Source organism: Montipora foliosa, chromosome 3 (assembly GCF_036669935.1).
Source record: "Montipora foliosa isolate CH-2021 chromosome 3, ASM3666993v2, whole genome shotgun sequence".
Lineage (NCBI taxonomy): Eukaryota > Metazoa > Cnidaria > Anthozoa > Scleractinia > Acroporidae > Montipora > Montipora foliosa.
The window spans coordinates 7,087,204-7,114,796 of NC_090871.1; the positions used below are offsets into that span (position 1 = coordinate 7,087,204).

The 27,593-nt window shown below is 39.5% G+C and overlaps 1 protein-coding gene across 2 annotated transcripts; it reads left to right on the top strand.

Annotated features, from left to right (window-relative positions):
- On the top strand, positions 1-27,593 carry LOC137996623 (uncharacterized). Of its 2 annotated transcripts, XM_068842127.1 has the most exons (23): positions 1-94; positions 559-658; positions 3,815-3,964; positions 5,120-5,182; positions 5,386-5,420; positions 6,188-6,328; positions 7,807-7,872; positions 8,586-8,706; positions 9,902-9,994; positions 11,999-12,159; positions 12,873-12,958; positions 13,894-13,977; positions 14,652-14,714; positions 16,403-16,444; positions 19,367-19,402; positions 19,543-19,634; positions 21,102-21,138; positions 21,243-21,304; positions 21,821-21,907; positions 23,557-23,619; positions 24,716-24,794; positions 25,783-25,867; positions 26,606-27,593. In XM_068842127.1, exons 3-23 carry the CDS (start codon positions 3,824-3,826, stop codon positions 26,799-26,801), a joined length of 1,833 nt encoding a protein of 610 aa, XP_068698228.1. In that variant the 5' UTR covers positions 1-94; positions 559-658; positions 3,815-3,823; the 3' UTR covers positions 26,802-27,593. The 2 variants fall into 2 exon arrangements, with proteins under 2 accessions (XP_068698228.1, XP_068698229.1); XM_068842128.1 differs by lacking the exon at positions 559-658.

Here is a 27,593-nt window from a genome sequence, read left to right on the forward strand (position 1 = left end):
AAGTACGCATGATACTCCCGAGGATGAGTTCACTGAAAACAATTTGCTTTGCTTACTGTTTCGTTAACGATCTTTTCGCTTTTTTTTCCCCAAGGTAAGTGAGGCTATGTTTATTTCTTCGAACTGTCGTGACCCTAGATATCGCGTATCAAACGATGCGACAATTCAGGCCTCAGTCTGCATTTTAAACCCAGTCTGCAGTCTGCAGTCTGCATTTTGTACTGACCGGTTTCAGTGTAAAACGCAGACTGCAAACTGCAGACCAAGGGTAAAATGCAGACTGAGGTTATAATTAATGTAACTGTTGAAAAAGCCCAAACCCCTTAGAAATGCTAACCTTAGGCCTAATTAGGCCTAAAACACTATTTAGGCTTAACTGTTAGCATTTCTAATGGGTTTGGGTTAGGGTTTTCAACAGTTAAATTATAACCTCAGTCTGCATTTTACCCCCGGTCTGCAGTGTGCGTTTTAGACTGACCGTTTAGCAAGGTCTTCACCAGTGGTTTAGCGGAGGTTTAGCGTAGCATTGTTTAGCATTGTTTAGCATAATTCTTTCAGCCGCTGACCAGCTACTGCACGGAACAAAACGAGGCTCTCAAAACAAATTCCTCGGAAGTGGCAGATATCGGCAGAATCGGCAGATATACTGATATCACAGGTGAGCTTCACGCAAGGAACGCTGAACGACCCAGCTGGATTAAAGAATAGCATTAGAACGGGATATCTTATGCGTCTCAAGCTCGACAAATTGGTGTGATTTGTGATCCCTGTCGATGGTTCTTCATGTCACATCTATTTGTAAATCATCCGTACAACATTGTCTTAATCCGCAGGTTTATTGCATTAGTAGCAACTGCATTTCTCACTCACGCATTTCTTATATCAAAACTTGACTATTGCGACTAGTTTCTTTATGCTTGAGGATCTCCCAGAGGTTTTGGGGAAAAATGGAACTTGGCTAATTCAACTGGGGAACTGGGGAACAAAAACAAAATATTTTAGGGAACAGCGGAACATAAACAATTTTAGGGATCAAAAAGCTGAGAACAAATTTGAAAGTAATTTCGGGAGCAAGGGAACACAAGCAAATTTATTAAGGAAGCAAGGTCCCTCGTGGAGGATCCTCATGGTATAAGTCATATCCAACAAAAAGAGGAAAAGGGGGTACTTACTTACAAGAGCATTAATTAATTAAAGGTAGTAGTGGCTGAGTGCACAAAAGTGTGCATTCTTGCATTAGATCTTAGCGGGAAATGAACATGTTTGATGATACAAAATTATGCAGCTATTAGTGAAATGCCAGAGGTGGTGGGACTACAGGATATGGTTGGCAGTTGGAGCTTTGACCCAAAACAAAAATTTGGAGTCAACCTTTACAAACCTTGGGATAAGATTTCAATTCAAGTTTGCCTCCCTTGGGGATAAAGTGTTGTGTTCCGAAGAATGTCAGACCATCTAGCCCTAGTTGTTCAAAGGGGGTACGGTGGTTTGACGGAAATGCAAATATGCACACTCCAAGGCCATCTAAGTAAAGGCGTTGCTGAGAACCTTCACCAACATTAATTTAAGGAGGCTCGAAAGTGTTTTCAGCTGAGTGCATGCATGGGTGTAAGCCACACATGCAATACTTAAGCTGTTTGTGTCAGCTTATGAATCAAAACCGGTGACCGGAAATAAGAATGACACCTAAAATGGTGAAAATCTGAAATAAATTTTGCTGGAAATGTTCAGCAATATCTCGCAACTTAGCTTGGTGACCTACCCTGACTTTTTGCATACAAGTAAGGCTAGTATTTTTGTATTCTTAAAGATCATTTTATAAAAAAAATGATCTCATGGGTTTTTTTCATCTTCCAACAGCTTTTTCATAAATAACTCAAGTTCTGCTAGTTAGTTTTTTTTCTCATACAATACACCAGGAAAGAAACTTTAACCCATTGACTCCTGGGAGAGAGACTTAATTGACAATTATTCGCCGAAGGCGAAGTGATTATCGGTGAATATTCACCGAGACGAAGTCAAGGTGAATATTCACCGATAATCACTGAGCCTGAGGCGAATAATTGTTTTAGTATAAATACACAGGTGATTATTTCAAAAAAGAGAGAAAAAAAACATTTCAACGCAAAATCATCTTCACTTACAGTGGCAAAACGACTACTGGTAGCTATTTTGTCCGTAGAGGTGATTATCGGCTGATAATCCGAGATAGCGAGCCAATGAGAGCGAGCGATTTTGTATAATCACCTGTGTATTTATACTAACAGGTTTTATTCTGTCTAACGCCAGACGCTTTTACTCGTCACCCGGGGGGATCCTCGGGAGCCTGAGAAGTCAATAGGTTAACCCATTCACACCTCAAATCCCCCAAAACACCCCCCCTCCCCCCCTTGATGAGTAAAATCGTCTTGCATTAGACAGAGTAAAATCTATTACGTGTCACTCACAGGGATCAATGGGTTAATAGGGATTGAAAATTTTAAGAGACTAGCGCACCAATACTATTGGTTTTTAAGGGCGCGTTCGATTGACCGTGTTCTGGAATAGGAATGCATGCAATGGGAGTTAGAAATCCTTCGTTTTAATGGAGATTCACATTAAAATTGTCAAACACTTTCTAAAATGCCATTTTAAACATATCTTTATTATCCTTGTTGCTTGGAAATGCCAAAACATACCGTTTTAAATCATCACTCCGCACATTCTTATTCCGGAATAGGGTCAATCGAACACACCCTAAGATACTTTTTAAGATCTGAGTTTTAGATGGTTCTTTAGCAGTTCTGTACTGTTGCTATGGCAACAGTTTGGGAGTCACAGATAACCTTTAAAGAATGCCTGACAAGAGCATTAGTCAAATATCAAAATATGTTCTTACTAAAAGGATTGATATTGCTGTAATGCTTTTCCATTGGAAATCCACAGTTACCTGTGGAAAAACCTATTCATGCCTCCTTAACCCATTGACTCCCAGGGGGGAGTCAATGGGTAAAATACTACTAAAATACTAAAGTAAAATACTAAGTCTGGCCGGTTTGTACGTCAAAGGGTTAACGGGGACATAGTTTTTCAGTGAGTGATTAACCCATTGACTCCCAGGGGTTCCCCATTGCCGAGTAAAATCGTCTGGCATAAGACAGAGTAAAATAGTCTGGCTGGTTTAGGCCGGTTTGGACGTCAAAGGGTTAAAGGCCCACATTCACCCTAAAGTCCATAATTTCCACACTGTGACTGAATTTTGTGTAACAGGAAATTGCCCAAATAGCTGACATGCTTCCTGCCTGATTTGCCTTCAGGAGTATATTCAAAGTTGTGGTCACTTTCTTCCTTCACATACTTCAAACTTTCCAACTAGTGAGCCAGCATTTTTAAGCATCTTTCAAACTACCTGACCCAGTTGCCAAATGTTTATTCACCCACAAAGGGCATGGGTGGTGATCGATGGCTGACCTTATCCCATGGTTCATCCCCTCTCCTGGCATTTAATTGAAAGTTGCATGGACCTTTGGTTATTGTTCTAGTGTTTGAAGAAGTTATCAAAGAGAACTTTTGTTTGAGACAGAAAGGGGCACCTTGTAGTTTCCTGTAGCCTTAATACCCCTTTAGACAAGGGAAATACAGCTTTGTAGCTTTGTAATCCTTTCTACATCCAAAGAATGACACCTCATAGACTTTGCTTTAACTAATCCCAGACCATTTTACTTGTCAGTGTAATGGAGAAGGAAGTGTCGCCACATCACAGGCTAACAAAGTTTATCTTTAATACTTAAAATACTGTATCAACTGACACATTCAACTTCACTTTTTTTTGCAGCAATCAACTATGTTTGGTATACTGTCAGCAGTGATTGTGTTATTGGTGTTCTTGTGGGTGTTCCGGGACCTGATTTGGCAACAAGCACCCTTTAGTAACAGAGAGGCAGGAAAACCAGACCAGCCTGTTCAATATAACTTAAAAGTGAATGTAAGTTTTCTACAAAACATTATTTTTCTAAGGCTGTAAAACAACTATTTTAGCACTCCGCCCTATCAGTCTAGATAAGATTTTCAGTATAGGTCAGGGATCACAGAATTTTTGGCACACTCCAATTGTTTTGGCTTAATGGCTTAAGTGGATCTTTTTTGTACTATTAAGGCGTTGGGTTTATTTTAAACTACTTTGTAGACCTACAAAGTAACTTGGATTTAGTGATCAATGTTGCTGCTCAAGAACTTACGTAAGACAATATGCCATTTCTGGGTTCATGTCTGCTACCTCTTGGAAGTGAATCTAAGTGCAAAGTTTTTGTGATGGTAATTAGTTTTACTTAACATATTAATGAAGACTAATTTTCATAAGAAAAACTTTGCATTAAGACTCGCTTTGAAGAGGAGGCAGACATGAACTCAGAAATGGCCTATTCAGGTCAACTTTTAGAGAAATAAAATTTTGAGATTTCTGCTGTCCACTACCCTCTCAGCTCCTCACCATCAACCAACCTACCCTCAACATTAAAAGTTATCCTTAGAAGTACTCAGAGTGGGGAAAATGAATTTGCTGTGGTATCAATTAATTGTTATGCAGATGTTCATTGAATAATGAAAAGCATTAATTAACAACAGCTAGATTCACTCAAAAATTCACTCCCAAGAGTGACACTTGTAGATTTTACTCTGTCTAATGCCAGACGATTTTACTCGTCAATGGGGAACCCCACAGGAGTGAAAGGGTTAAAATAAAAAACGTAAAAGAAGCAGGTAATATTATTTCTAGAGATAGTGATCCACTCAAGTATGAAAAAATGTAAATGAAATCATTGTTTGAATTCTGGGACAACTTTCCATTAAAATCTCTCAAGTCAAATGCAAGAAAAATTGCCTGAAAAATGAATCTTTTTAAAGGCTCTGTAGTCGATGAAGGGAGAATTCTTGGGCAGAGTTCACCTCAGGCCCCAGGCATGATTTCAAGAAATTAATGCGTTCACTTCCCCGTCTCCCCAGGATGTCTCCAGTTGGCAGGTAAGATCATCCGGTGTTAGACAGAGTAAAATCTCTTAAGTCTTGCTCCCAGGAGTCAGTGGGTCAACATGGTATCTCGGACAGAGTGATGTGATTCTATGTTGTTTTCTTAATGTTGCAGTTAGTGAATGAACCTCGCCTGGCTGGAAAAAAAGTGTTATTTGTCAAATGGCTAATGAGAACTGTGAGTAAATAATTATAGTTTTAGTAAGACATAACTGTAGTTTTGACTTAAACCTGCGATCAGCGGTTCCTTTCTTTAGAGAGGCTTTTTGCACCGGCCCTCTTGAAAGAAAAGATTTCCTGATCATAAACCTTGCATTCAATTTCTTCTAAGACAGATTTTTCAGCATGATCAACTGAGTAATTACATTTACCTCGTTATAGGGTATCGGAGAATTTCTGTCATATTCTCTTCTAAGGTAGGTTGTCATGCTCTCTGGAATCTTAGATATCTCTCATTTTAATGCACCTGCATATTGTTTGGCAACTTTTTGTATTTTTATGCATTGTACTTGGCGAAAATATCAAACAAATAAGGATCCTAACTAGAGTAAATTCCACTTAGTATTGACTTTGTAAAGGCCCGCTATCATGACCAAAAAATCAATTCTTCTTTTTCTTCTTCCTTGATTTCAAAACAACACCTGTTTATTCTAATGAGATTTTCCAATTTAATGGTCTGCGATTACTAACCTTAGAATCTTGTTGTGAGAGAGCTGGATGGAGGAGAAAATGACATCAAAGACTCACTAGTTTAAGAATGCAGTGTGCGTGAACACGGCTGAATTAAATTTACCATATGGGTGTTTTGGGCTTTCGCGCTGAAATTTAAGCTAGTGAGTATAATAACGTCACTTTTCCGTTGATCCAAAACTCTGGGTCCAATCGGTCTGTTTTGAATGTGAGTAATAGTGGATCCTGAAATCTAAAACTTGTGTACCGGTAGTCAAAGCAAACAGCCTTTGGATAAAAATCAAAGATCAAAATTTTGCAAGTCAGGTTTTAAGAAACACACTTTCAAAATATGAAAAAAATAGGAAGACAAAGTTTAACTTAGTTAGTGTTTTTTTTAATCAAAGTAACTGTAGCACTTAATAGTGTGAACATCAGCTTGAATGCTACTCTTGTAAGTCAATTATGCCTGTAAATACATGTTAATTTTTTTTTCCCCTCTCTAATATCAAAGAAAATTAAATATGGACCAATTTCGTCAGCGCCGACTTCCTGATGCACCAACGTTGTTTCCACTTCCTAAATCATCTCCAAAAACCATGACGTACACTCCTGTCAACTTTGACAAATTGGTTGACGTTGATCCAGAGAAAAGGTATGACTATGCAAAAAGAAACTCGAACCAGAGTTTTAGGGTGCGTTCGATTGACCGTATTCCGGAATAGGAATACATGGAATATAAGTTAGAAATACTTCGTTTTTACGGAGATTCACATTAAAATTGTCAAACATCTGCTAAAATGGTATTTTAAACATATTTTTATTATCCTTCCTGCTTTGAAACGCGCCAAACATACCGTTTTAGTCATCACTCTGCGTATTCTTATTCCGGAATAGCGTCAATCGAACGCGCCCTTAGTGTTGGTGAGGGAGCCTCCTCTGTCTAAGTTAGGAACTCTAGTGGTGTACATTAAATGTTGATTGCAGTCTTGCAGCATGAATTCAGAGGCGATAAAGCGCAGAAATTTTGTATCTCTCGGAAAAAATGTGCCCTATAATGGGCCAATTTGGCAGACCATAGTCTTTCTTGCTTTGTTCCATGGTCTAGAGATATAAGAAATTCTCTGGCTGTTCTGTGAGTTACTGCTTCTAGTACTTTTTTTCCAGTTCACTGCAGAGCCCTTGTGCTGAACTGAACTGAAAAAAAGGCATGTTCTAAAAATTAACATCCCTTGAACTTAGTTAGTAAGAGGTATGTAATAACTGGTCAAAGTCACACATTTGTGGCATTAAAAATCGTGATAACTTCTCAAATCATTTTGGTCACTTTGGTCACTGTGCATGTATCTTGATACCCAATGAAACTACAGATCAAGAAATGCCCAAGTTAGTTCAAAAGCTGATCAAAACACCGATCAAGACACTTGAATCTTGAAACAATAAAAGCGCTCCACCTACGGCGTTGTGCTTTCGTCGGTTTCTTGGTGTTTGGAAGCCCCTGATGAAACACTCGCACTAGTTTTTGACATATTACCTGAATTACGTTATCGAGACACCGTGTCAATTGCTGTTATAGGAAATGTTCTGTCCCTTTAACAGCTAATAAACTCACACCAACCAACCTAATTTGAAGTAATGTTGATGAATGAAAGAAACGTATATTTGAAGGGCAGGTTATGAATGAATGAAGCGACCTTTGCACTTAACTGGACAATAAATTTTAAGCAATTGTCTCTGATTATAAGACACCTCAAAATTCGGGCGGCCCCAATGGGACTCGAAAACATGACCTCGGCGTTGCTGGTGCAATGCTCCATGAACTGAGCTATGAAGCCATTCAGTTGGGAGCAGGGCAATTTGTTGGGCTCATGGGAACGAATGGTTTCTAAAACCCTTCACACCCAAGAGTGTATTCGTCGATGGGGACTGCCTTGGCTGTGAAAGGGTTAAAATAATATTTTACCATTAAGTAATATAGTAACTACAGGAGCCGCAGAGTATGTTTAAAAGTGGGTTATGGGTCATGTACTGTAGGAAATGTCATAATAATAATAATAATAATAATAATAATAATAATAATGATGATAATAAATAATAGTAACAATAATAACAATAATACTTTCATTTTATTAGCACTGATCATGCAGGGAAGGACTCTTTCAAGTTTGTTACCATTCCAGACCTTGTAAGACAATACAGGTAACATGCATAGCATGCAGTGTATGTGAAGTTTTTTTTTTTTTTTTTTCACCTTAATAATGACATAAACAACAGACTTAAAGCCTCTTGGAAAAACATTTGGGAAAATCTTACCTCTCAAATCTGCCCCCCACCCCCTACTGATACACATCAAGTGTTATAGAGTTCATATAAGTGCTACATGGCCAACCTTTGCAACAAAACGTAACCCTTCCTTGTACTTGTACATATACAGTACTCTTTGTCCAAAATAATGGCACTGCAGTGGGAGGACTCTGCTCTCACCAAAATCTTGTTTCAAGTTCTGGAGGTTATGCCATATTTGTCTGAGTTTCCGCTTTGTGTTTCTGGTCTGGGTTCCTGCTACATGTATGGTAGTTACCAGCTTACGGTAGTTGGGGGGTTACTGCTGCATAAGATGATTTTATCAAACGAGTTGATAAAGGTTGAATAACCACCGTGAAAGATTTGGAAAGCTGACGTTTCGAGCGTTAGCCCCGATGAAGGGCTCACGTTCGACACGTCAGCTTTCAATCTCCCACCGACGCAGTACCACAGTTTCTTTAGAAACTAAAATTTTGTTTACTGCTGCATAAATTACTTTCAGTAGATGCCAATATGCTTTCACTATATAACTATTATGTTGTTCCAAGGGGTGTGGGCTTGGGTTATTCCTGCGAGACAGTGGCTCAAAATTGAAATTTGTGATATAGGTCACAGACTGTCACTCCAATGCAGATTGCAGAGAGAGTAATTGAGATCATAAAAGATATGGAAAAACAGACACCTAATTTGAAAGCCATTGTTCAACACAGCAAAGAGGAAGTCTTAAAGGTAACAGAACAGACAAGACTTCGTGGAATAATGGTGCACTTAGGTCACAATATCTTCACAATAATCGGGATTGGTATGAAAAAGCCAATGTGAAAATCTGCCTCCTCCCCCCCCCTCAAGGGGGTTGTTTGAAGTAATTATAATCCAATTATTATCAGGGACTGTAATTAGTTGATGTGAACCCATTTCATATTTAATTCGATTTATTTCGACCATAATCAAGGCTTAATGTGAACACGGCTTTAGGAAGGTCTTAACATAATTGAACATTCACTACTTGCACAAATCCCATAATACACCTCTATTACCCCCCAAAAACCTGCATAGGCATTGTTTTCGACTTCTCTTGGGACATTTTCATGTCCCAGGAGAAATTGAAAACAATGGTTATGCAAAAGTTTTGGGGGGTAATAAGGGTGTATTATGGGATTGTGCAAGTAGTGAATTGCAGAGTTTGCTATAGAGCGTTTTCACTCACATGACCAGCAGCCATATTGGATTACTGAAACAAAAGAAAGTATTTGCATAAAAATAGCGTTCAATGCCCGGAGGATTAGTTTGGTAAACCATCATGGCCGCCATTTCTTTGTTTTGGAACACTGACATGGCTGCTGTGACGTCATGTGAACACGCTCTATTTCTTCAGTAGTACCGTATGTCATGCGAAAATCCCAATGTATATGAAAACTGTATCTTTTTATCCTTTACAAAAGCCCCTAAAATAATTATCTTTTAGGTTTAGTCTCTGAGGATATTCACTGATTGCCAATCTTCCCGTGTGCGACATGGGTGTTCGGAAAACTAACATCTAAGACCTGGAAAACTAACACCCCTGGAAAACTAAGACCCCCGAAATACTAAGACCAGGGTCTTGTGTTTTAGGTCGCGTGTTGGTCCTTTCCGGGGAAACATGTCTTCTTTTCCAGAAAGAGAATTTTCTTGCTTTTAAAAGCCCCGAGAACTTTGAGAACTTAGCCTTTTTGTTGTGTTGTCAAATCAGAAAGGGTAGGGCTTATTTCATTTCAAGGTTTTTTGTGGAGAAACAAAGTAGTACTTTCCAAGAGACAGAAAAGGAAGAAAGTTTGCCGAATTTAGGCCTGAAAAGTTCGCAAGCTTTCGATTTATACACACCCTAAGAAGTCAGGAAAATCGAGCATGGTTCCTTGTCAAGTGTGGTTTGTTGTTCTTCTTTCAGGTGGCAGCTGCTTCCACTAAGCGGTATGCTGAGGGCAAGCCCTTGTCTTTTATGGATGGTATTCCTGTTGCTGTGAAGGAAGCGTATGATGTGGTGAGTTTTTCGATCTCTGTTGTCTTCTATTTATATTCATTTGAACTCAAATCTGTACAGTCGTCAGGTAAAAAAAAAAATTGGGAATGAGACTAATTCTTCACGGTCAGGAAGTATTTGAAAGAAAGCCTGTCACGGTTATCTATGTTATGCTTCATTATTCAAGGAAAAGGTTCTTCAGAAAAGGGTTTGATCCTGAACTTATTTAGTTGCGTATGGTTTTTGACACGTAGTGTGTTGTTTGTTTGGGCGCACGCAATAGGAAGGTTTTTTGTCTTATCCCTTTCACTCCTGTAAAGGCCACTGAGACTGTCTAACGCCAGAAGATTTTACTCGTCAATGAGGAACCCCTCAGGAGTGAAAGGGTTAACAACAGCTAGATTCATTCAGTCTCATTCCCTCAAATTAAGTTTCCGGAGAGCTTATCAAAGCAAAGAACCGCTAGATTTTTGAGACTGTCAGTTTCAGTTAGACTGTTCAGTTTTCATTTTTCATTAAATTACACCGCCACCGTATGTCGCCACGGAATTACCTCTTACAACTCTTCCATTGCCGCTTGCTAGTTGGACAAATCGCTCTCAAAGACTTTCTAGTCAGAGCCAAAATTCCTTTCCAAGACTAAAGCAATAACAGGAGTTATATGCAGTAAGGAGGGGGACAAGATATACAATTATTTATCGCAACATAGGAAACTCATAAACATGTAAAACCGTGCCATGTACTTATCACTAATAATACACCTGACCGTTTCAGTTCTTTCATACGGTCAGATTTTAACAATTCCTTTTACTTACTATTCATTTGATCATTTAATTAAATAATCCAGATCGAGGACATCTAAATAGAGAGCATTGACATAAAACCGGTGCAACATCAGTGGTTATTCGTTGCGTTATTCAAGACTAACAAACCTCAACCCTTGCAGTATGTTACATTTTAATTTTCAAAAAAACGGTGACCTTGCGTTTCGCTTAGATTCTGTCTAGCGACTAAATACAGGAATCGCACCGGGTTCGTACCGAGTTGTGATTGGATGTTGGCACAGAGAGAAGGATTGTGGACATTTCACAATGATTACATGATGTAAAATACACATCGATAGTATTCGCGTCTGAGCACTCGTTTCAACCAGCGCTGATCCACAAAATCAAGTCCAAACGCTCATTTTCAGACGGTGTTGCTCTAAAGACTCGAGTCTAGGCACCCATTTTTATTTGTTTAGCTTTCATTATGTTGTCCGTATTTATACTAGAGAACGTCTAAGACGTCCAGACGCATGAAACGTCTTTGCCGTAAGTGCGACTAACATAAATACGGGGAAAGGTTACGTTTATACAAACGTTGGCCGTGTAGCACTTATATTTTAAACAGAATTAACTGAAGAGAGTGTAGTGTAACGTAAAGTGCTAGATTTCTATCCCATATGAACCATGTGAGCGTTAGCCCTACTGATGGAACTGGGCCCACACAAGGACAGAGAAAAACTCTGACCAGGGTGGGAATTGAACCCACGACCTTTGGGTTAGATCTCCGCCGCTAAATATAAATATAAATACGGGACGCACTTAACTTCGACGGCTAGAAATCAAATTCACAATTTTCTTCAAAAGATACTGAGATTTAATCACCAAATTAAAGAGATTGTGCAATTCATTGCTAAGTGGGTCCCAGTTTAGTGCGTCTCGTCTTTATACTTGACGGTTTAGACGTCTGAGACGACTAAGACATCTGTCAAGTGAGTCGTTTAGACGCACTTGACTTGAGACGCTTAATTCGTCTGACGTTTAATGCGTCCACCTTATTTCCCGTATTTATACTAGTCGTCTAAGATGTCTCAGACGTCCTCCAGTATAAATACGGCCATTGTAACGGCTATAGTCATTTGAATTCTTTGATTGCACTCACGTGATAAGACGGCCAAGTCGGTGCCAAGGCAATAGAAAAATGTAGCTCAAGTTTTGCATAATAATGGTCTTTGCAAAGATCCATTTCTCTGTGTTTTAGGTGCCGTATCGTAATCGCTGCGGTACGACATTTTTGGGCAGTTCACCGGCAACAGAAGATGCAACTATCGTGAAGAAGCTAAGAGATGGAGGAGCATTAATCATCGGCATATCAAATATGCATGAGCTGGGAATTAGTGTCACAGGAAATAATCCAAACAGGTTGGTACAATGTCGGAAGATTGCCAAGAGAATTTTCCCGAAATGATTTGAATTGGTAATAGGTTGAATTGTGATAATATTTAGCATATATAGATGGTTTGCAACTAATCTCTAGAGACACAGATTACAATGATATAATGTACGATTGCCGATGGACGAACAAAAGGAGCTAATGAGAGATCTTTTGTTTTCGTTCCGCCAAGATGGCGGCGATGACGTAACATGAAAACACCTTTACCGCGGATGATACTTCAGAATTGAAGAAAAATATGATATGGGACAATTTTGAGATACCAGAAATATTATTTGTATTTTGCAAACATCACGTACAAAATAGGCTATTATTTGTTTGCACCATTACTTCCTGAGAAAGCACTTTAATTAGGGATTTTAAGCTCGTGGCTTTTTTGAACAAGGGACGGAAACCGGAAATGAATATTTCACATGCGAGGACAGTTGTCTCTCTCAGATCTTCAAACTGATAGCCACTGGTAGTGAAAAGATACTTGGTAATATAAATTAGGTTATACCAAGACAAGTTAAAAAGGAAAATACAAAAAAAAACTTCGCGTGAATATGTTTTCTACGGCACATGCAGGTCGTCTGCTCTTAGCCAATCAAATTTCCGACATTTTACATTTAGTAGAAGTATCGTAGGAAAATCCAAATTCTTCGTGGCCTGTTAACGCTTTGCTTGATAACTGTGCCCACAGGCTTCATGGAACTCCAAGGAATCCATACGACGTAAATCATTACACCGGAGGAAGTTCTAGTGGCTCTGCAGTAGCAGTAGCATCTGGTAAATATTCAACTCTTTTATTAGATTTTTAGTCACGGTTAATGCTTTTATATCGTTCTGATCGTCTGACTTATCCGGTATAACCAAGAGTGAATTAGATAAGAGTGTTGTTATGGCATGGGTGAGCTCCCGAGCACAGTTAAGCCTGGGGCCGGTTCCTGAAAGGTGTAATAACTCTATTCCAGGGATAAATGTGCCTTATTCTAGGAATACCTTTATTCCCGGAATAAATTCTGGTCTGTCAGAATAGCAGATTTATCCCTGGAATAACTGTTATACTTGGTATAGTTTATTCCTTCTTCCAGGAACCGGCCCCTGGTTTCCAAGTGATCTATAATTAGGGAGCTTAAGATTTTACAACGGCGACGGCAACAACAACAACGGCGCAAAACAATGATATCATTGGTTCAAAGAGCATAAATAATCGTGCTGCACGTGCAGCACGGATTTTAGGACGGATTCTTGCGGTACTCTGCGTTAGGACGACGTGAAATTACCAGTTTTGAGGTTTTGACGACAACGTGAGCATGCAAAAGAGAATCTTTCATTCTCTATTTTCACTTTGTAACTGCTCGTAACAATTTTTTTTCATTATAGTTCGCCCAAATTGTAAGAAGTGAACGAGATAGAATAACCGCGAAAGAATTATGATAAAGCAAAGTGATATTTCGAGGTGACGTTTTCGTTGAAGTCGCCGTCGTAGATCTTAAAGTCCCTATTATCTGCGATCGGTCTGCGACACGATCGCAAAAATGCTCTATTATTTAACGTTGAGAATGTGAGGTATTATTTTTGGTCCAATCACTCGGTCCGACAAAGTAAAGGAAAATAAAACAATGAAAGTAGACGGCGCGAATTACAGGGGCAAAAGAAAACTTCTCTCACTTTCACCCTATTGTAACCTTCCTGTGCACGTTGCCTCCATTTTTTTCCAGGTTTGTGTCCTGTGGCTTTAGGTACCGATGGCGGTGGTTCAATACGGATTCCATCATCCATGTGTGGAATTGCAGGAATCAAAGGTATTTTTTTTATTTATAGAGCGGTTTTCAATGAGTGTTGAAAGTAATTAGCGAATTGCTTTGTTTTTGTATTACTTCACTCAATGATTGGTTCAAAGTTCTTGCGCCACTTTTTCAACCAATCATAAGTGAAAGTAAAACCAATCGTGGCTCGCGCGTGCACAAATTCCCGCGCTTTGTGTCGGCTACGTGTAATTACTTCAAGTTTTGATTGGTTTACCGGATTGTCTCCGTCCTTTTTGATTGGCCAAAGTAATTACTTTGGTTTTGGTTTTACGACACTCGATTGAAACTCACTGTATCATTAATTGCTATGACAATTTTGATAAGTCTTCGCATTCTTCTATGTTGTTTTCATTCCTTTCCTTGTTTGCAGTAAACAAAAGCAAGTATGTTATTGTTTTTTGCTTTTTTGGCTGTCTTTTATCAGTACTCCTCGTAAATAGGAGCCCATAACCAGGAGACTACAACTGCAATACTAGGTCAATGTAACGGCATTTTCACAGATCAAGCTATTTTAAGGCGAGTTCTTAAATAAGATTTTTCTGGCACGAGTGACTATTCTCGATCACATGGGTAATAATTTCTCGTTCAAGACTTGCTATTAGCTGGAAAGGTCTGGTTTCCCGGGAGGTTGAACGAAGTTACACCAGTCTTGTTTCTATCTCATTTAGCTTCATGCGGTCGAGTGAGCTCGAGTGGACTGTTTCCTCTTGGACCTACTGTTGCCAGCGCTGGTAAGTCGGGCTGTTAATAAGTATTGGAAATCGTACGAACGCAAGTACGTTTTGTGACTAATGGGCGCGAGTGATGTTTTGAAAGTTCTCAAAGTAAAGCTCAAGCAATTTGAGAACTTACAAAACATCACTATAGTGATCATAAATCACTAAATGCACGAGTATGTTTATTACCGGTATTTTTTATTTGTCATTTTTGTCGTTACTCCGTCGCTGTGTTTCCATAGCAACTTCCGTATTGCACTAGCTCTATAACCTCTATTGCAACTCTATCCTCTATTTTCGCATTCTTCATTAACCAATCAGGAACGCGATATTTTGATGAGTATTAGCCTGCAGTGCAGGCCTATTTTAGTGGTCACGGGCTGAGCGTGATCCTCTCCGGAATTTTTGGCCGCCATCTTGAATTTCTGAAGCCGAGGAAGTTTGGGGAGAGAAACAAATTGCAACCAAGGGGGTATTTCAACATCCATCCAACATGGCGGCTCGATAGAACGCCTGCACTGCAGGCTTGTTGAGTATGGAATAATGTTGTACACAACATGAGCGGTTGATCTGTGTGGGTATTCTACGTTGAACATGTGACCTGAAGGTTTGACTTGCTCTCACGTGACCAAAAAAGACGAGAAACACCGATAACAACATGAAAATAATTTACAACCTTCCCTCTGACGAAGGGCTAACGCTCGGAACGCAAGCTCACAATTTTTTCTTACGGTGACTTATTACCTTGGAGAGCGGTTTTCATTTAAGTGTCGTAAAACAAATACAAAGTCATTACTTCGACCAATCACAACAGATGCAAACAGCGCAATAAACCAATCCAAATTCATCGCAATCCCATGTAACCTGCTCAGAGCGCGGGAAAAATCATTCGTGCAAATCGCAATTGATTTTGGTTTTCCTTCGCATTGGTCGATAAACTGACACTAGATTTTTAGCTGCGCGCGCCGAAGGCTCGCACGCGGAGCTCGGTGGGTAGGAAAATATGGTAGAGAAAATTTGGTTTTGGTCACCGTACGAGTCGGTACGATCCTACATCCACCCCTCCATGTATACCAATGTGATCAGTTTCACGTGACTATATCGCAGGCTCAAGTTTAGAGCTCATCGAGGAGGACCATACTACCCCCCCCCCCCCCCCTCCCATATTCCAGCTAGTTTACAGCGTGCATTTTCGATATTGGTTTTTTTAAGGACATCCATTGGACCACAGGCTCACTTATTGTAAGAATAAATAACTCCGCTTTTAGCCTTGGCTAAATCTATGTTAAAAACCGATCACAAACCCTAGCAATTGCAATCGTGTAATACTTTCGACAGTCGTTTGAAAACTGCTCGACTCGTTTGGTAAAATCGAACTTTCGTGTTTCACTTCCCAGCCACGAAGTGCCACAGTTTCTTTTGAACTAACACCAGCACCGATAAACAAATATTTCTTCTCTCCTTGTTTGAAGGACCAGCTTCTAAGAAGGAGAGTCCATTTGACCCTTTCATGCACAATTCACTGAGCAGTCAAGCATTCAGGTCAACTTATCTCTTAGGTTTATTTCTTGTTTGTAAACAGATTGTCCTTATTTGTGCCAAAACAAATGTATAGAGAACAGTTGAGGGAATATACATTTTGATAAAATGAGACAATAAATGAAAGAAATGTAGCTGAAGTTTTCGTTTTATTATGTCATTAGGTCCCATGTGTGCTACTGTGAGAGATGTGGCTCTAGTCTACGGTGGGTACTCAGTTGAGGGCGTCTTTCTTAATATCCCACGATCGAAACGCTCATTCTCCCAACTAGTGCCATAGATTACTTTGTCCGGTAGTCATGAGTATTTTGTGTTATATCAAGATCACATCTCTTAAGCTGATAATAATCGTCATTCTCAAAAGCTGTCTTACTGACATTTCATTGAAATAGACCACTTTCGATATAATAAGATTCAGTCCTAAACAAAAGACATCATCTCGAGGCTCTGGGGAATGAACTCATACAAATCCTTATATTTAGAAAGTGGTCTATTGTGAAGAGAATTTACATGCCGATCATAACTGGGAGTCAAAGGGTTAAGTCTTCTGTTCGCTCGTACTCGCAAGTCTTTTAGTACGGTGGTTAATTCCCTTGATCAACTCGTTGAATAGTGATAAATTTTCACTGGGTTTCCCTCAAACAATGACCCGACTAGAATAAGATATGGGAGAATCAGCCTGAGGCGATTGGGAGCGGGTAGCCGAGAAGAGGGTGGGGCCAAGCAACACGGCGGTCGTCGCCTTCGAAAAGACTGAATAATGTGAAAATAAGTGAAGAAGACTTATGTACCAAACACGTGGTTGCGTAATACGTCCCCTAGGACTACATACCGCACACCGAATGTCTTTTATCAGGGAAAAGGGGGCCTCGTATTTAAGTCACCCAGGAAGAATAGAACTAGATTTTCGAGTTCTCCCCCGCCCCCAGCGGGCGAGAACGTCACAAATTTGCATATTTAGTCAGCAAAAGCAATAGCTTTGCACGCTCTGCACGTGTATCTTTTGATTTTTGTCTATGTTTTTGCGGTCGTCATCAAAACAACAACGTGAAATGACCAAATTTGAGGTTTTAGGGAGAATGTCAGCGCTTGGGGATAAATTTTCATTTTCTCCCCTAAATTGAGCGCCGTTCATACTAGTTTCGTTCTTGATGGTTTGCGACACCTTTTTCCCGTTAAAATGCTTGGAATAGTCGCGAAGCGATTACAATAACGCGAATTCACATTTAACGACGACGTTCTCGGTTACCGTTGCCGTGGTCGTTGCTGAAGCACCAAATTAGGGAATGTAAGATCTACGACAGTGTCGTCAACGAGAACGCCACGAAACAACAATATCATTGGTTAAAAGACGAAAAAGAATCGTGCTGCACGTGCGGCACGCATTGTAGCACAAATACGTGCGATGCTCTGCACAACAACGACGTGCAATCACCAAATTTGAGGTTTTGACGACAACGGGAGCGTACAAATGTGAATGTTTTAGTCTCGAGTTTTGTATAGGTAATCGCATGGGGCCGAGTAAAATTAAGGATTAATATCACGCGTGTTTTCAGAAGTTGCTGAAATTGCAACTTCTGAAAACACAAGTGATATTAATCCTTAATTTTACGAGGACCCATTGCGATTACTTGTTAATAACAAAGAGGGCAAAATTTTCTTAACACTGTTGAGGCACCTCGAAAAACAGACAGCTAAGCGGAGTTAAAACACTCGTTCGCTCGGAAGCAAAACAACTATTAAAAAACAAACAGACAAGCAAGTCAACTTGTTCTTTGCGTCCAAAACGAGTATAGATGATTGTTATTTACATCCACTCGAGAGGAAAATACGAGTTTCATTCGTGAACGACTGTAACAACGATTAAACCAAATGTTAAGCTTCAATTTATTTTATTCACCTGTGCTGTAGAGGTTTTTACCACTTGCAAATACGCATCCGTAAACATAGCAAACGGTTTGTCCAAAGAAATCCACCAAATTTGAGCTACTTGTTCCTCCCGTCAATGGCAAATTGTTCTGTGACCTTTTTTGTTGAGCTGCAAGATGTCGTGGTAAACTGAAAGCCCTTGACGAAAGGAATCATTTTGTTTTTCAACCACACAATCCCGCTACGCCGGGCGCCATGTAAGTCGATCCAAGTTTTAAGCTTTTCACGAAAAAAATCTTTTGCCCTTCTTCTTGTCACTCGAAAATTCAAATTCCAGATCATCTTTTAAAGCTAGTTCTTAATCTTTATGCCTTTTCGACGAATGCAGCGCGAATTAAAAGACAAACTTCGATGAAGACGAAGTTGTTTTGCTCAAACAGAAGAAACCAACTGAATATGGAAGACGTACGTTCAGCCAATCAGGAGCGAGAATTTTTGGCGCCGACCAATCGTGAGCGAGTAATTTTGCCCTCTTCTCAAGCAAAATTTAGAAAAAATACCCTCTTCATTGACCAATCAGGATACCTCGCCCACATTGTACGACGTGAATGAGGTGGCCTAACCGCGAGAAACTTACGTCGACCGTCGCCGTCGTAGATCTTAAAGTCCCTGTTATGAACATCAGCACTTCCAGTCAGTAAATAATGTAGACGATGGCAAATTGCAATTTAGGTCACCCATTACGTACAATTCGACATTCTGAGCGTCGAGTCTAACAATTAGGGATTGAAATACGCAAAGATCTCGGAAGAGGAATCCGGTGATTTGTACCAAGTGGCTACCACATAAGGCTCGGTGTGACGTTTACAAACCTCAATACATAAATTTCCTAGTTGGTTATCAAGAAGATCAGGACACAGTGAATAGTTCATGGTGGATTTGACCTAAAAACAAACGCCACCACCTTTTGTTTCTGTCACAGAGAAATAGGCCCTTTTCGAAATATCAGATATTTAGCTTAATAGTGAAGCAGTGAGGACAGAAAAAATGGAAGCACGTTCGAAAGAATATGAAAAATATTTTCATATCATCCACTTTCCTTTGTCTTCGTTCTCTCAACCTTTCTTTCAAGCTGAATTAAGGCCTATTATGTCATTCCCCAAGATACTGACCTCCCGTTTTCTAGTTGCTCGGGTTTGTGACCCTCATACCAAACAAACAAATAACTTTGTATTTTCTTGGATTCCTCCTTTTTGCAGCGTACGTGGCAGGCAAAGATGAGAAGGACCCGAATAGTACGTGACTGAAGTGTTAACGTTATCCGTGTCATTATTTGATGTAGAAATTACAAGAGCTAAATCTGAGCTAACCATTTTTGATCTGTAATAGCGTTTTGTGCTTAAAAGTGCTAATTGTATTGTTCTGTTAATTAAAGCTCTATACCAACCAGATGTGACTCTGGACGGATTTGAAGAGATCTCTTCTCTTGACGGCATAACTCTGGGTATCGACTGGGATTACTTTCAGGTATTTAGTCGTTCGTCCTCGCAATACACACTTGAATTATTTGTTGGTGATTCCTTTACGTATTTGGTGTGTTTTTTAGGATTTTCTTCCTGTGTTAGGTTGACTTAAAACGTTCGACGAAATAAAGCGCAAAAGCTTTCTTGTACTCGCGATTCTATCCAAAATCCACACAAGCGCCTATTACGCTTGCCAGCGGTTAACGTACTTTGTTTCACAGTATCACGTTGTGCGACCATATTTTCCCTCGCGTTCTTGAAATTTGTTGGTAACTACGCTCAGTGCCCGTGTTATATTTTTCGCTCTGTTCGGGCCCAAGAGGGAGTTTACGAAGCGAAGACGGCAACTACAACGCGACAAAACAATATCATTGATGAAAAGGAGAAAAATGCACGTGCAGCACGCATTTCAGCGCATGTTTTTGTTGTACTCTGCGTATCAATGACGTGAAATTACAAAATTTGAGGTTTTGACGACAACGTGAGTACAGTCAACTCTCTCTTAACGGACACCTCTATAAGACGGACACCTGGTGCTGGTCCCGGCCGTTTCTTAGTCATTTTACTATAACCAAACTCTCTATAAGACGGACACCTCCATAAGACGGACAACGGACACTTTGAAATCGTCAACGGACACTTAGAAGGTGCTGAATGTGATCGCAAATTACGATTTAGAGAAGAAAAATTCTTGTACGTGACTCTTTTTAACACCAGGCGTTTAATTGACAGCTCTTATCTTGTCTTCGGAATACATACAGTACAAGTTAAAACTTGTCCCATTCAAAAAATAACTTGGGAGGTGACAACCGAATTGTATTGTAATCTAAAACAGGTAGGTTTCGTTCAAGTAAATAACTTAAAACAAACTTTAAACAGACGCGTATTCACTGTGCACAGGTTCAGGATTATTATCTCAAAATTCCTGGGGTCATGTTACCTCTCTAAGACGGAAAGCTGAGGCCGGTCCCGATGGTGTCAGTCTTACAGAGAGTTGACTGTATGCTGATATGAACCTTTCATTTTCTCTTTTCAATCTGAAAACGCTCGTACCCAATTCTTGGGATACTTCGCTCACATCGTGCGACGTGAACGAGCTGGAATGATCGCGACAGGCTTACGATGGTGCGAAGTTATATTTTGAAGTCACATTTTCGTGGGCGTCGCCGTCGTAGATCGTAAACTCCCCATTAAGGAACTTAAGTAAGGTTCCTTTTGTTCAACGGACGCCCTCCGGAAGCGAGGCATTCTCCCTTGATCACGCTCTAGCATTACTAGAGCGAGTGTCTCGACTCTTGGAGAAATTCGCTCTAAATTGTTGTGCGAAACTGATCTACAAAAGGGGCATTCTATTTCCGATATCCGTTGGTCGCTTAGAATGTTAAGCTCTCGGTCATTTGTTGCAAGAGAACTTTGGCGAATAATATAACAAATGGTTTTTTTTTTATATCTGGTGCATTTTGCTTCGCAGGACTGCGATCCTGAAGTCTATCAGGAGTGCCAGAAAGGTATGATTTCTTTTTGCAATTTACTGATTCACCCACTGAAACGTTTTCTTCCTTTTAACTTTGGTCATTGAAGTGTTTTTTATTTTTTGCTTTTGTTGAAACAGCTGTTGAGTATTTGGAGAATCGCGGAGCCTCTGTAGTGGCAATTTCAATCCCTGAATTGATGGTACTCGATTCACTTTTTTTCTTTTGTTGTTTTCCCTTTCAGTTGTTTTGCGGTTAGTTTTAAAGCAGATTTAAACGTTTATCCTGCGATCAAAGCCACAGTTATCACTTATGATTAGTCTTGTTCCTTTTTTTAACGTATATTTGTATTATTTTTTAACTTGGCTAGGTCTTCTAAATATGATTTTATCAATTTTTGTTGTACTAGTTAGAATTACATGAAGCTTTTCATTTTTCGGGGGCCGCAAGCGAATTAGTTTAACAACTGTGTCATCTTCTTAAGTATACCTTTACGTACTGTAGCCTGTAAGAGCCGACAGAGGAAATCATTTGAGTCAATTGAATTGGAAAGCAAGTATACGTTGCTAGCATCTGCGCGTCCAATCACCCATTTTGAAAGTGGAACCCGGGTTTTGGTTCCTACAAGGTTGGGTAGACCTGTGCATGCACGTACCACAGAAACTGTAACAATTTAAGTGATCAAATTGTTAACATTTGGTTTGCTGTGCTTTTTCAGGAGACCGTAATTGCCCACGTTGTCACAATTTTCTCGGAAATGGCAACATCTTTGAATGAAGAATTTCACAAATACCACAGTGAACTGGTAAATTGTCCCGCGACTACGCCTAGTCAAAGGAGACTTTTTTCTAAATAGACTACGCTCTATTTTTATGAGAACTTTCAGGCTGAGATTAACCAGAATTTTAAAAACGTACTAAGAACGTATGAAGGCTGAAAGTCAGGGTTAGGGTTAGGGTTTGGTTTGTCATGTATTTGTCGTAAAGTTTCCCCTTGTTGACTGTGAGGGTTCTATCCTAGTCACAACTCCTCCTCCTGGCGTGCAATGGGCGAAAATTAAAGAAGATTAATATGGACTGAAATCAGGGTTTTTAAAAACTGCTCAGCCTAACAGTTTTTTCGACTTCATCTCTGCTGCTTGTAAATTGACTTACGTAAAATTTTATTGTCACGAAGCTTTGATTTGTGTTGTTTAAAAGTAATTTCTGGGTTAACGTCAAATTGAATAGACCGAATGCACAAATGGCGGCCAAAAAAATATTCTTTTGTTTATGTGCTAATTAGACTCGCTAGCCTCGTTTGCATGTACAAAATACAAAAGAAATATTGCTTGAGTCTAATTAGCACATAAACAAAAGAATATTTTTTTGGCCGCCATTTGTGCATTCGGTCTATAGCGAGTACGGGTTGGTGGTTGGTAAATTTACACAAAATAAACTGCGCTCTTTGACACAGCTCCTTCAAATTAGTATTAACATCTCCAGGGTCCGGTTTTTCGAAAGCCGATTAACTTAATCGAGGATTAGCGTAAACTTTTGTTTCATGTTTTCAACTTTTTGGTGAAAGTTTCTTTTGCTTATTTTTGTTTTTCAAGATTGAGTTCTTCCACTGTAAAATTTTGCCGAATATCAGTGTTAAACACCATTTGGGAGTAGAGAAAATAAACTCCTTTGCTAATTTTTAATCTGGGATTAGCGTTAATCGGCTTTGGAACAACCGGGCCCAGGTTGTCATGGTATTTAACGCTTCGAGTTAAATTTAAAGTTCTGCCCTGCCCAAACCTTCCTTCAGTATCATTTTGACGTTTCGCTTGATTTGGATGCCAGTATCCAGTAACTGAATATTAAATTTAGCTAAAGTTCGCCGGTGACACAGTTCCTTTAACCAATGTCTAGCGCAAACCTTGTTTCGCGAAGCGAAACTCGCCCCTCGTCGACAAATATTTCCTCCCTTATTACATCCATGAGAAATCACTGGTGATCCGTGCAATTTGATTGGTTCTCGGCAGTGCGATTTATTCCCAAATCGCACTATTTTTTGCTCTAAATCGCACCATTTCGCAGCCAATGAGAAAGGAACACTTAAACAAAACAACCAGCCGGATTTCAAGGCTTGTTTAAGATAACCAATCGAATTGCAGGAAAATGAAAGACAAAGAAAACCATTGTGTAGCGAATCTTGCAACTTTTGTACCCACCTGGATCAATAAAATATTGGTACTGACTAAAATCCTGTAGTAAAGTGGTAGTTGAACTTCGTGTCGTGCAATTTTGGTCTGAAATCATACTTGTGATTTCAAATAGAACTCGCGCTGCGCCCTCGTTCAATTTTGAACTCACACGCATGATTTCTTACCAAATTGCACTCCACTCAGTTCAATTACCAATAACCTCTTGATGAGACTTATTCGAAAATTGTTATTCATTCGTCCTTCATTATTTTTATAATTCTCAGAATGCTGACTCCGTATTTAATCTTGCGATGGGACGTTCGTTTACCTCACGAGACTACTTTCAGGTAAACCTTGAAAATGCCTTCGAGGATTTTACAAGATGATTTGGTTTTGCTTCTGTTTGGCTGAAAAAGGTGGTTTGAGACTGTTTGACCAATCACAGAGCGTTCGTGTATTGTGACTTAAATTTCATAATATTAGGGAGCTTAAGATCTACGACGACGACGTCGACGAAAACGCCACAAAACAATGATATCATTAGTTAAAAGAGCATAAATAATCGTGCTGCACGTGCAGCACGGATTTTTGCTCGTATTTTTGCGGTTCTATGCATGACGACGTGAAATCACTAAATTTTAGGTTTTGAAGACAACGTGAGCATGCAACAGAGAATCTTTCATTCTCTATTTTCAGTCTGAAACCGCTCGTACCAATTTATTTTTAGGATACTTCGCCCACATTGTACGACGTGAACGAGATGGAATAATCGCGAAAGACTTTTACTAGAGCAAAGTTCTATTTTGAGGTGACGTTTTCGTCGACGTCGCCGTCGTAGATCTTAAGGTCCCTAATAGGGAGCTTAAGATCTACGACGACGACGTCGACGAAAACGCCACAAAACAACGATATCATTGGTTAAAAGAGCATAAATAATCGTGCTGCACGTGCACCACGGATTTTAGCTCATATTTTTGCAGTTCTCTGCGTGACGACGACGTGAAATCACTAAATTTTAGGTTTTGACGACAACGTGAGCATGCAACAGGGAATCTTTCATTCTCTATTTTCAGTCTGAAATCGCTCGTACCAATTTATTTTTAGGATACTTCGCCCACATTGTACGACGTGAACGAGATGGAATAATCGCGAAAGACTTTTACTAGAGCAAAGTTCTATTTTGAGGTGACGTTTTCGTCGACGTCGCCGTCGTAGATCTTAAGGTCCCTAATGTTTCGAATTCGTCGCGTCGAGGCACTCGTAGTCTCACGGAAATCACCGAACAAAGGCTAAAATACCACGATTCATTGAGGAAAAAATCTTTTGGGAAGTAAAGACAACAAATGTCATCCTGTCGTTATCTTGGGATGTTTTTTTTTTTCGAGATGGCAAATAAAGCAATAAAACAAAATGAATAGTAAAATCTCATGACATTTTTTACAGGCCGCAATGCAACGAACAAGGGCAATGAGCTTTCTAAAAACAATTTTCGATGATGGTGTTGATTGTATCCTAACGCCAGGTGAGGTCACCTTTTTTATTGTTAAAGGTATTTTCTTATGCGAAAAGTGCGGAAGCAGACAACAAATCAGAAACATACGTTTTGTTCTAGAGTGGTTTTCAATTGAGTGTCGAAAGTAATTAGTGAATTACTTTGGTTTATGATTACTTCACTCAGTGATTGGTTCAAAGTTCTCGCGCCACTTTCTCAACCAATCAGAAGTGAAACAAAAACCAATCGTGGCTTGCGCGTGCACATTTTCCCGCGCTTTGTGTCGGCTACGTGTAATTACTTCGAGTTTTGATTGGTTAACTGGATTGTCTCCGACCTTTTTGATTGGCTAAAGTAATTACTTTGGTTTTGATTTTACGACACTCAATTGAAAACTGCTCTATTAGAATAGAATAATCCTGTATGGGGCCTTTCATATTAAAAGTTTCAAAGTTCAACATCGAGACTTGTAAGTGAACAAGCTTTCGATTCCATCACAGAATTATCCTCGGACATTCTGTCACGTGATTTATATAGAGAATCACTTGACGAAACTCTCTTCGAACTTGACATCAAGTCGTCTTTCGCCTTCTTAAAAACTCTGAAGGCACACCGCAAGATTTCGCCCGATGTGGATTTCATGCCAAATTGTTATTCTTCGTTAAATAACTTAACTACAACTGCCAGTAGAGAAAGTCAGGGAATACTATATATTGCTGTGTGCGCTTTTGCCGCTTTAAATCGTAAATGTACGTGTAAAATACGCTCACAACCGCACTGAATCCTCGCACAAGTTGCAAGTTTACACAACCGATGACGTCAAAATCCTCAACTCGATCCCAGGCCCTTGTCTCATATATTTCTCAAAAATACGCGAGGTTTCTTCGCATTTTAGATATGTTCTTCGAACCATTACATTTTAGATTTTAAAATAAAAAATGGTGGTGAAATTTCGAGTCGTGCACTTTAAAGGATAGTTCGTTTACTCGTTTCATTCTTTGCTATTTGATCTTTGCAGGAATCGGATTAAAAGTACCGGAGATCCCTGAAGATGCTCTTGAACACGGGGAGTCTGATCTCCACAAAGGCTTCCAGATAATTAGGTAATGACCTAGGTTTTTTATGTACTGCTTACTACATCTGCGTGGGTTCAAGGCACGAATACGCATCCCCTTGTTGAATGAAGTGTTCTTCAAAATTTATGTGGTGTTAATTACGTCTGTTTGAGGGTATTGGAAGAAAAACTCTTACTAATACGCGGAATTCCCATTCTGACTACCGATTGGCTCTGCTTGCGGTTGTCCAATTTCAGTTTGGATTTTAAACGCTGTTGTGCGTATTTAAATTGTTTCTCTCGTCACATGGATCCTTGTAACTCAGTAGAAAACTCGCAGTCCCTCTCTATGTCAGTTGTCACGCAGGTGAGAGGGGTAGGTACTTGGTGTCTCTTTTTCTATTGTTTCAAATTTTTTTTAAACAAGGTATAAAACGTTCAGTAATTATACAATTACCCTAACCTAACCCTAACGCTAACCCTAATCCTAACCCTGAAGGTTTTACCGTGTTTAGATAATTTTGTGCAATAGATAACCACTAAATGACAAAATACACCAAGTGCCTACCTTGAGAGAAATGGCTGAGAGAAGCTTGGGATAATGGGAGCTGCCTCTGCCGCTCTCTCGATTGCGTCACAAATCACGACTGGCGAAAGCGCGCGGATCGACTGACTTAAAAGGGAAATGCAAGCAATCTCGTAACTTGCTTTTCATCCTTTTTTGCTTTAAATCTCTTCGTTTTGTGATAAGGTTTAACCTACGATGTCATGATTCATCATGTTGCAGGTTTGTGGGTCTGGCTAATTTCACTGGCATTCCAGGGATGACTTTGCCTGTGGGGTATGATAATCGAGGTTTGCCCATCGGATTGCAGATTATGACCTCATGGTGGAATGAACACGTCATGTTGCGTGTTGCCCACGCAGCTGAAGGATTTGTGACCAGGAAGAGACCACAAGTTTACTACAGCTTGTTGGAATGAGCAGAAACCCGTCTTCAAACACGAAGACACGAAGACACTTTGATTAACAATTTTTGAGTTACATAAAAACAAACAATATAATTAAGTAACTATAGCGCAAAGTGAATGAGTAGGTAGATTGCTTAAACAATATAATGGGGTTTGCAATAAAACTAATTTAGTGGAGTTACTCAACATATCCAATTTTCCATTGCGTTCTTCTATGATTCTGTAGCATTAGAAGTTTTAAAAGGGTTAATGATATGTAGGGAAATTTTTCTCTATTTCGATTGGCAAAGAAAATACAGAAAAGAGTAATTCAGTGCAAAAAGAGGTAACAAACCAAGCATTCTGATTGGTCAATGTTCAACGAAAGTCTGAGATAGCCAATCAAATGCGAACCCCGGATGGCGCAATTTTTCCGTCGGATACGCATGCGTTTGTTCCGATTAATTACAATGACTCATAAAAAAAATTTTATCATGTAGATCATCAATTTGTAATCATATGATTTGTCTCGCGCAAGTTGGAATAAATAAGCACTCGTAATTTTTTTCAAAGAGGACAAATTGCACTCGCCCTACGGGCTTGTGAAATTTTGTTTGTCTTTGAAAAAATCGTGGTAAGATTGAATCTTCGCATCTTTCAGGTGTAATATGATTTGTTCGGTTAAATTATTCATAATTAAACTAATTTATAGTGCAAGTATAGTTTGATGTTACAAAGTACATTGATCGTCTTCGCTGACTTCAGGTTCTTCCCTTCTGTCAAGTAACCTTTGAATAAACGTAAATAAAAGTTTTCAAAGTTTGT

Bases quoted from the DNA above. Each gene is read 5' to 3' on its own strand.
- LOC137996623 (XM_068842127.1), top strand. From the start codon at position 3,824: ATGTTTGGTATACTGTCAGCAGTGATTGTGTTATTGGTGTTCTTGTGG. The intron at 5,421-6,187 runs GTAGGTTGTCAT...CTAATATCAAAG, and splicing joins CTGTCATATTCTCTTCTAAG to AAAATTAAATATGGACCAAT. The intron at 12,160-12,872 runs GTTGGTACAATG...CTGTGCCCACAG, and splicing joins ACAGGAAATAATCCAAACAG to GCTTCATGGAACTCCAAGGA.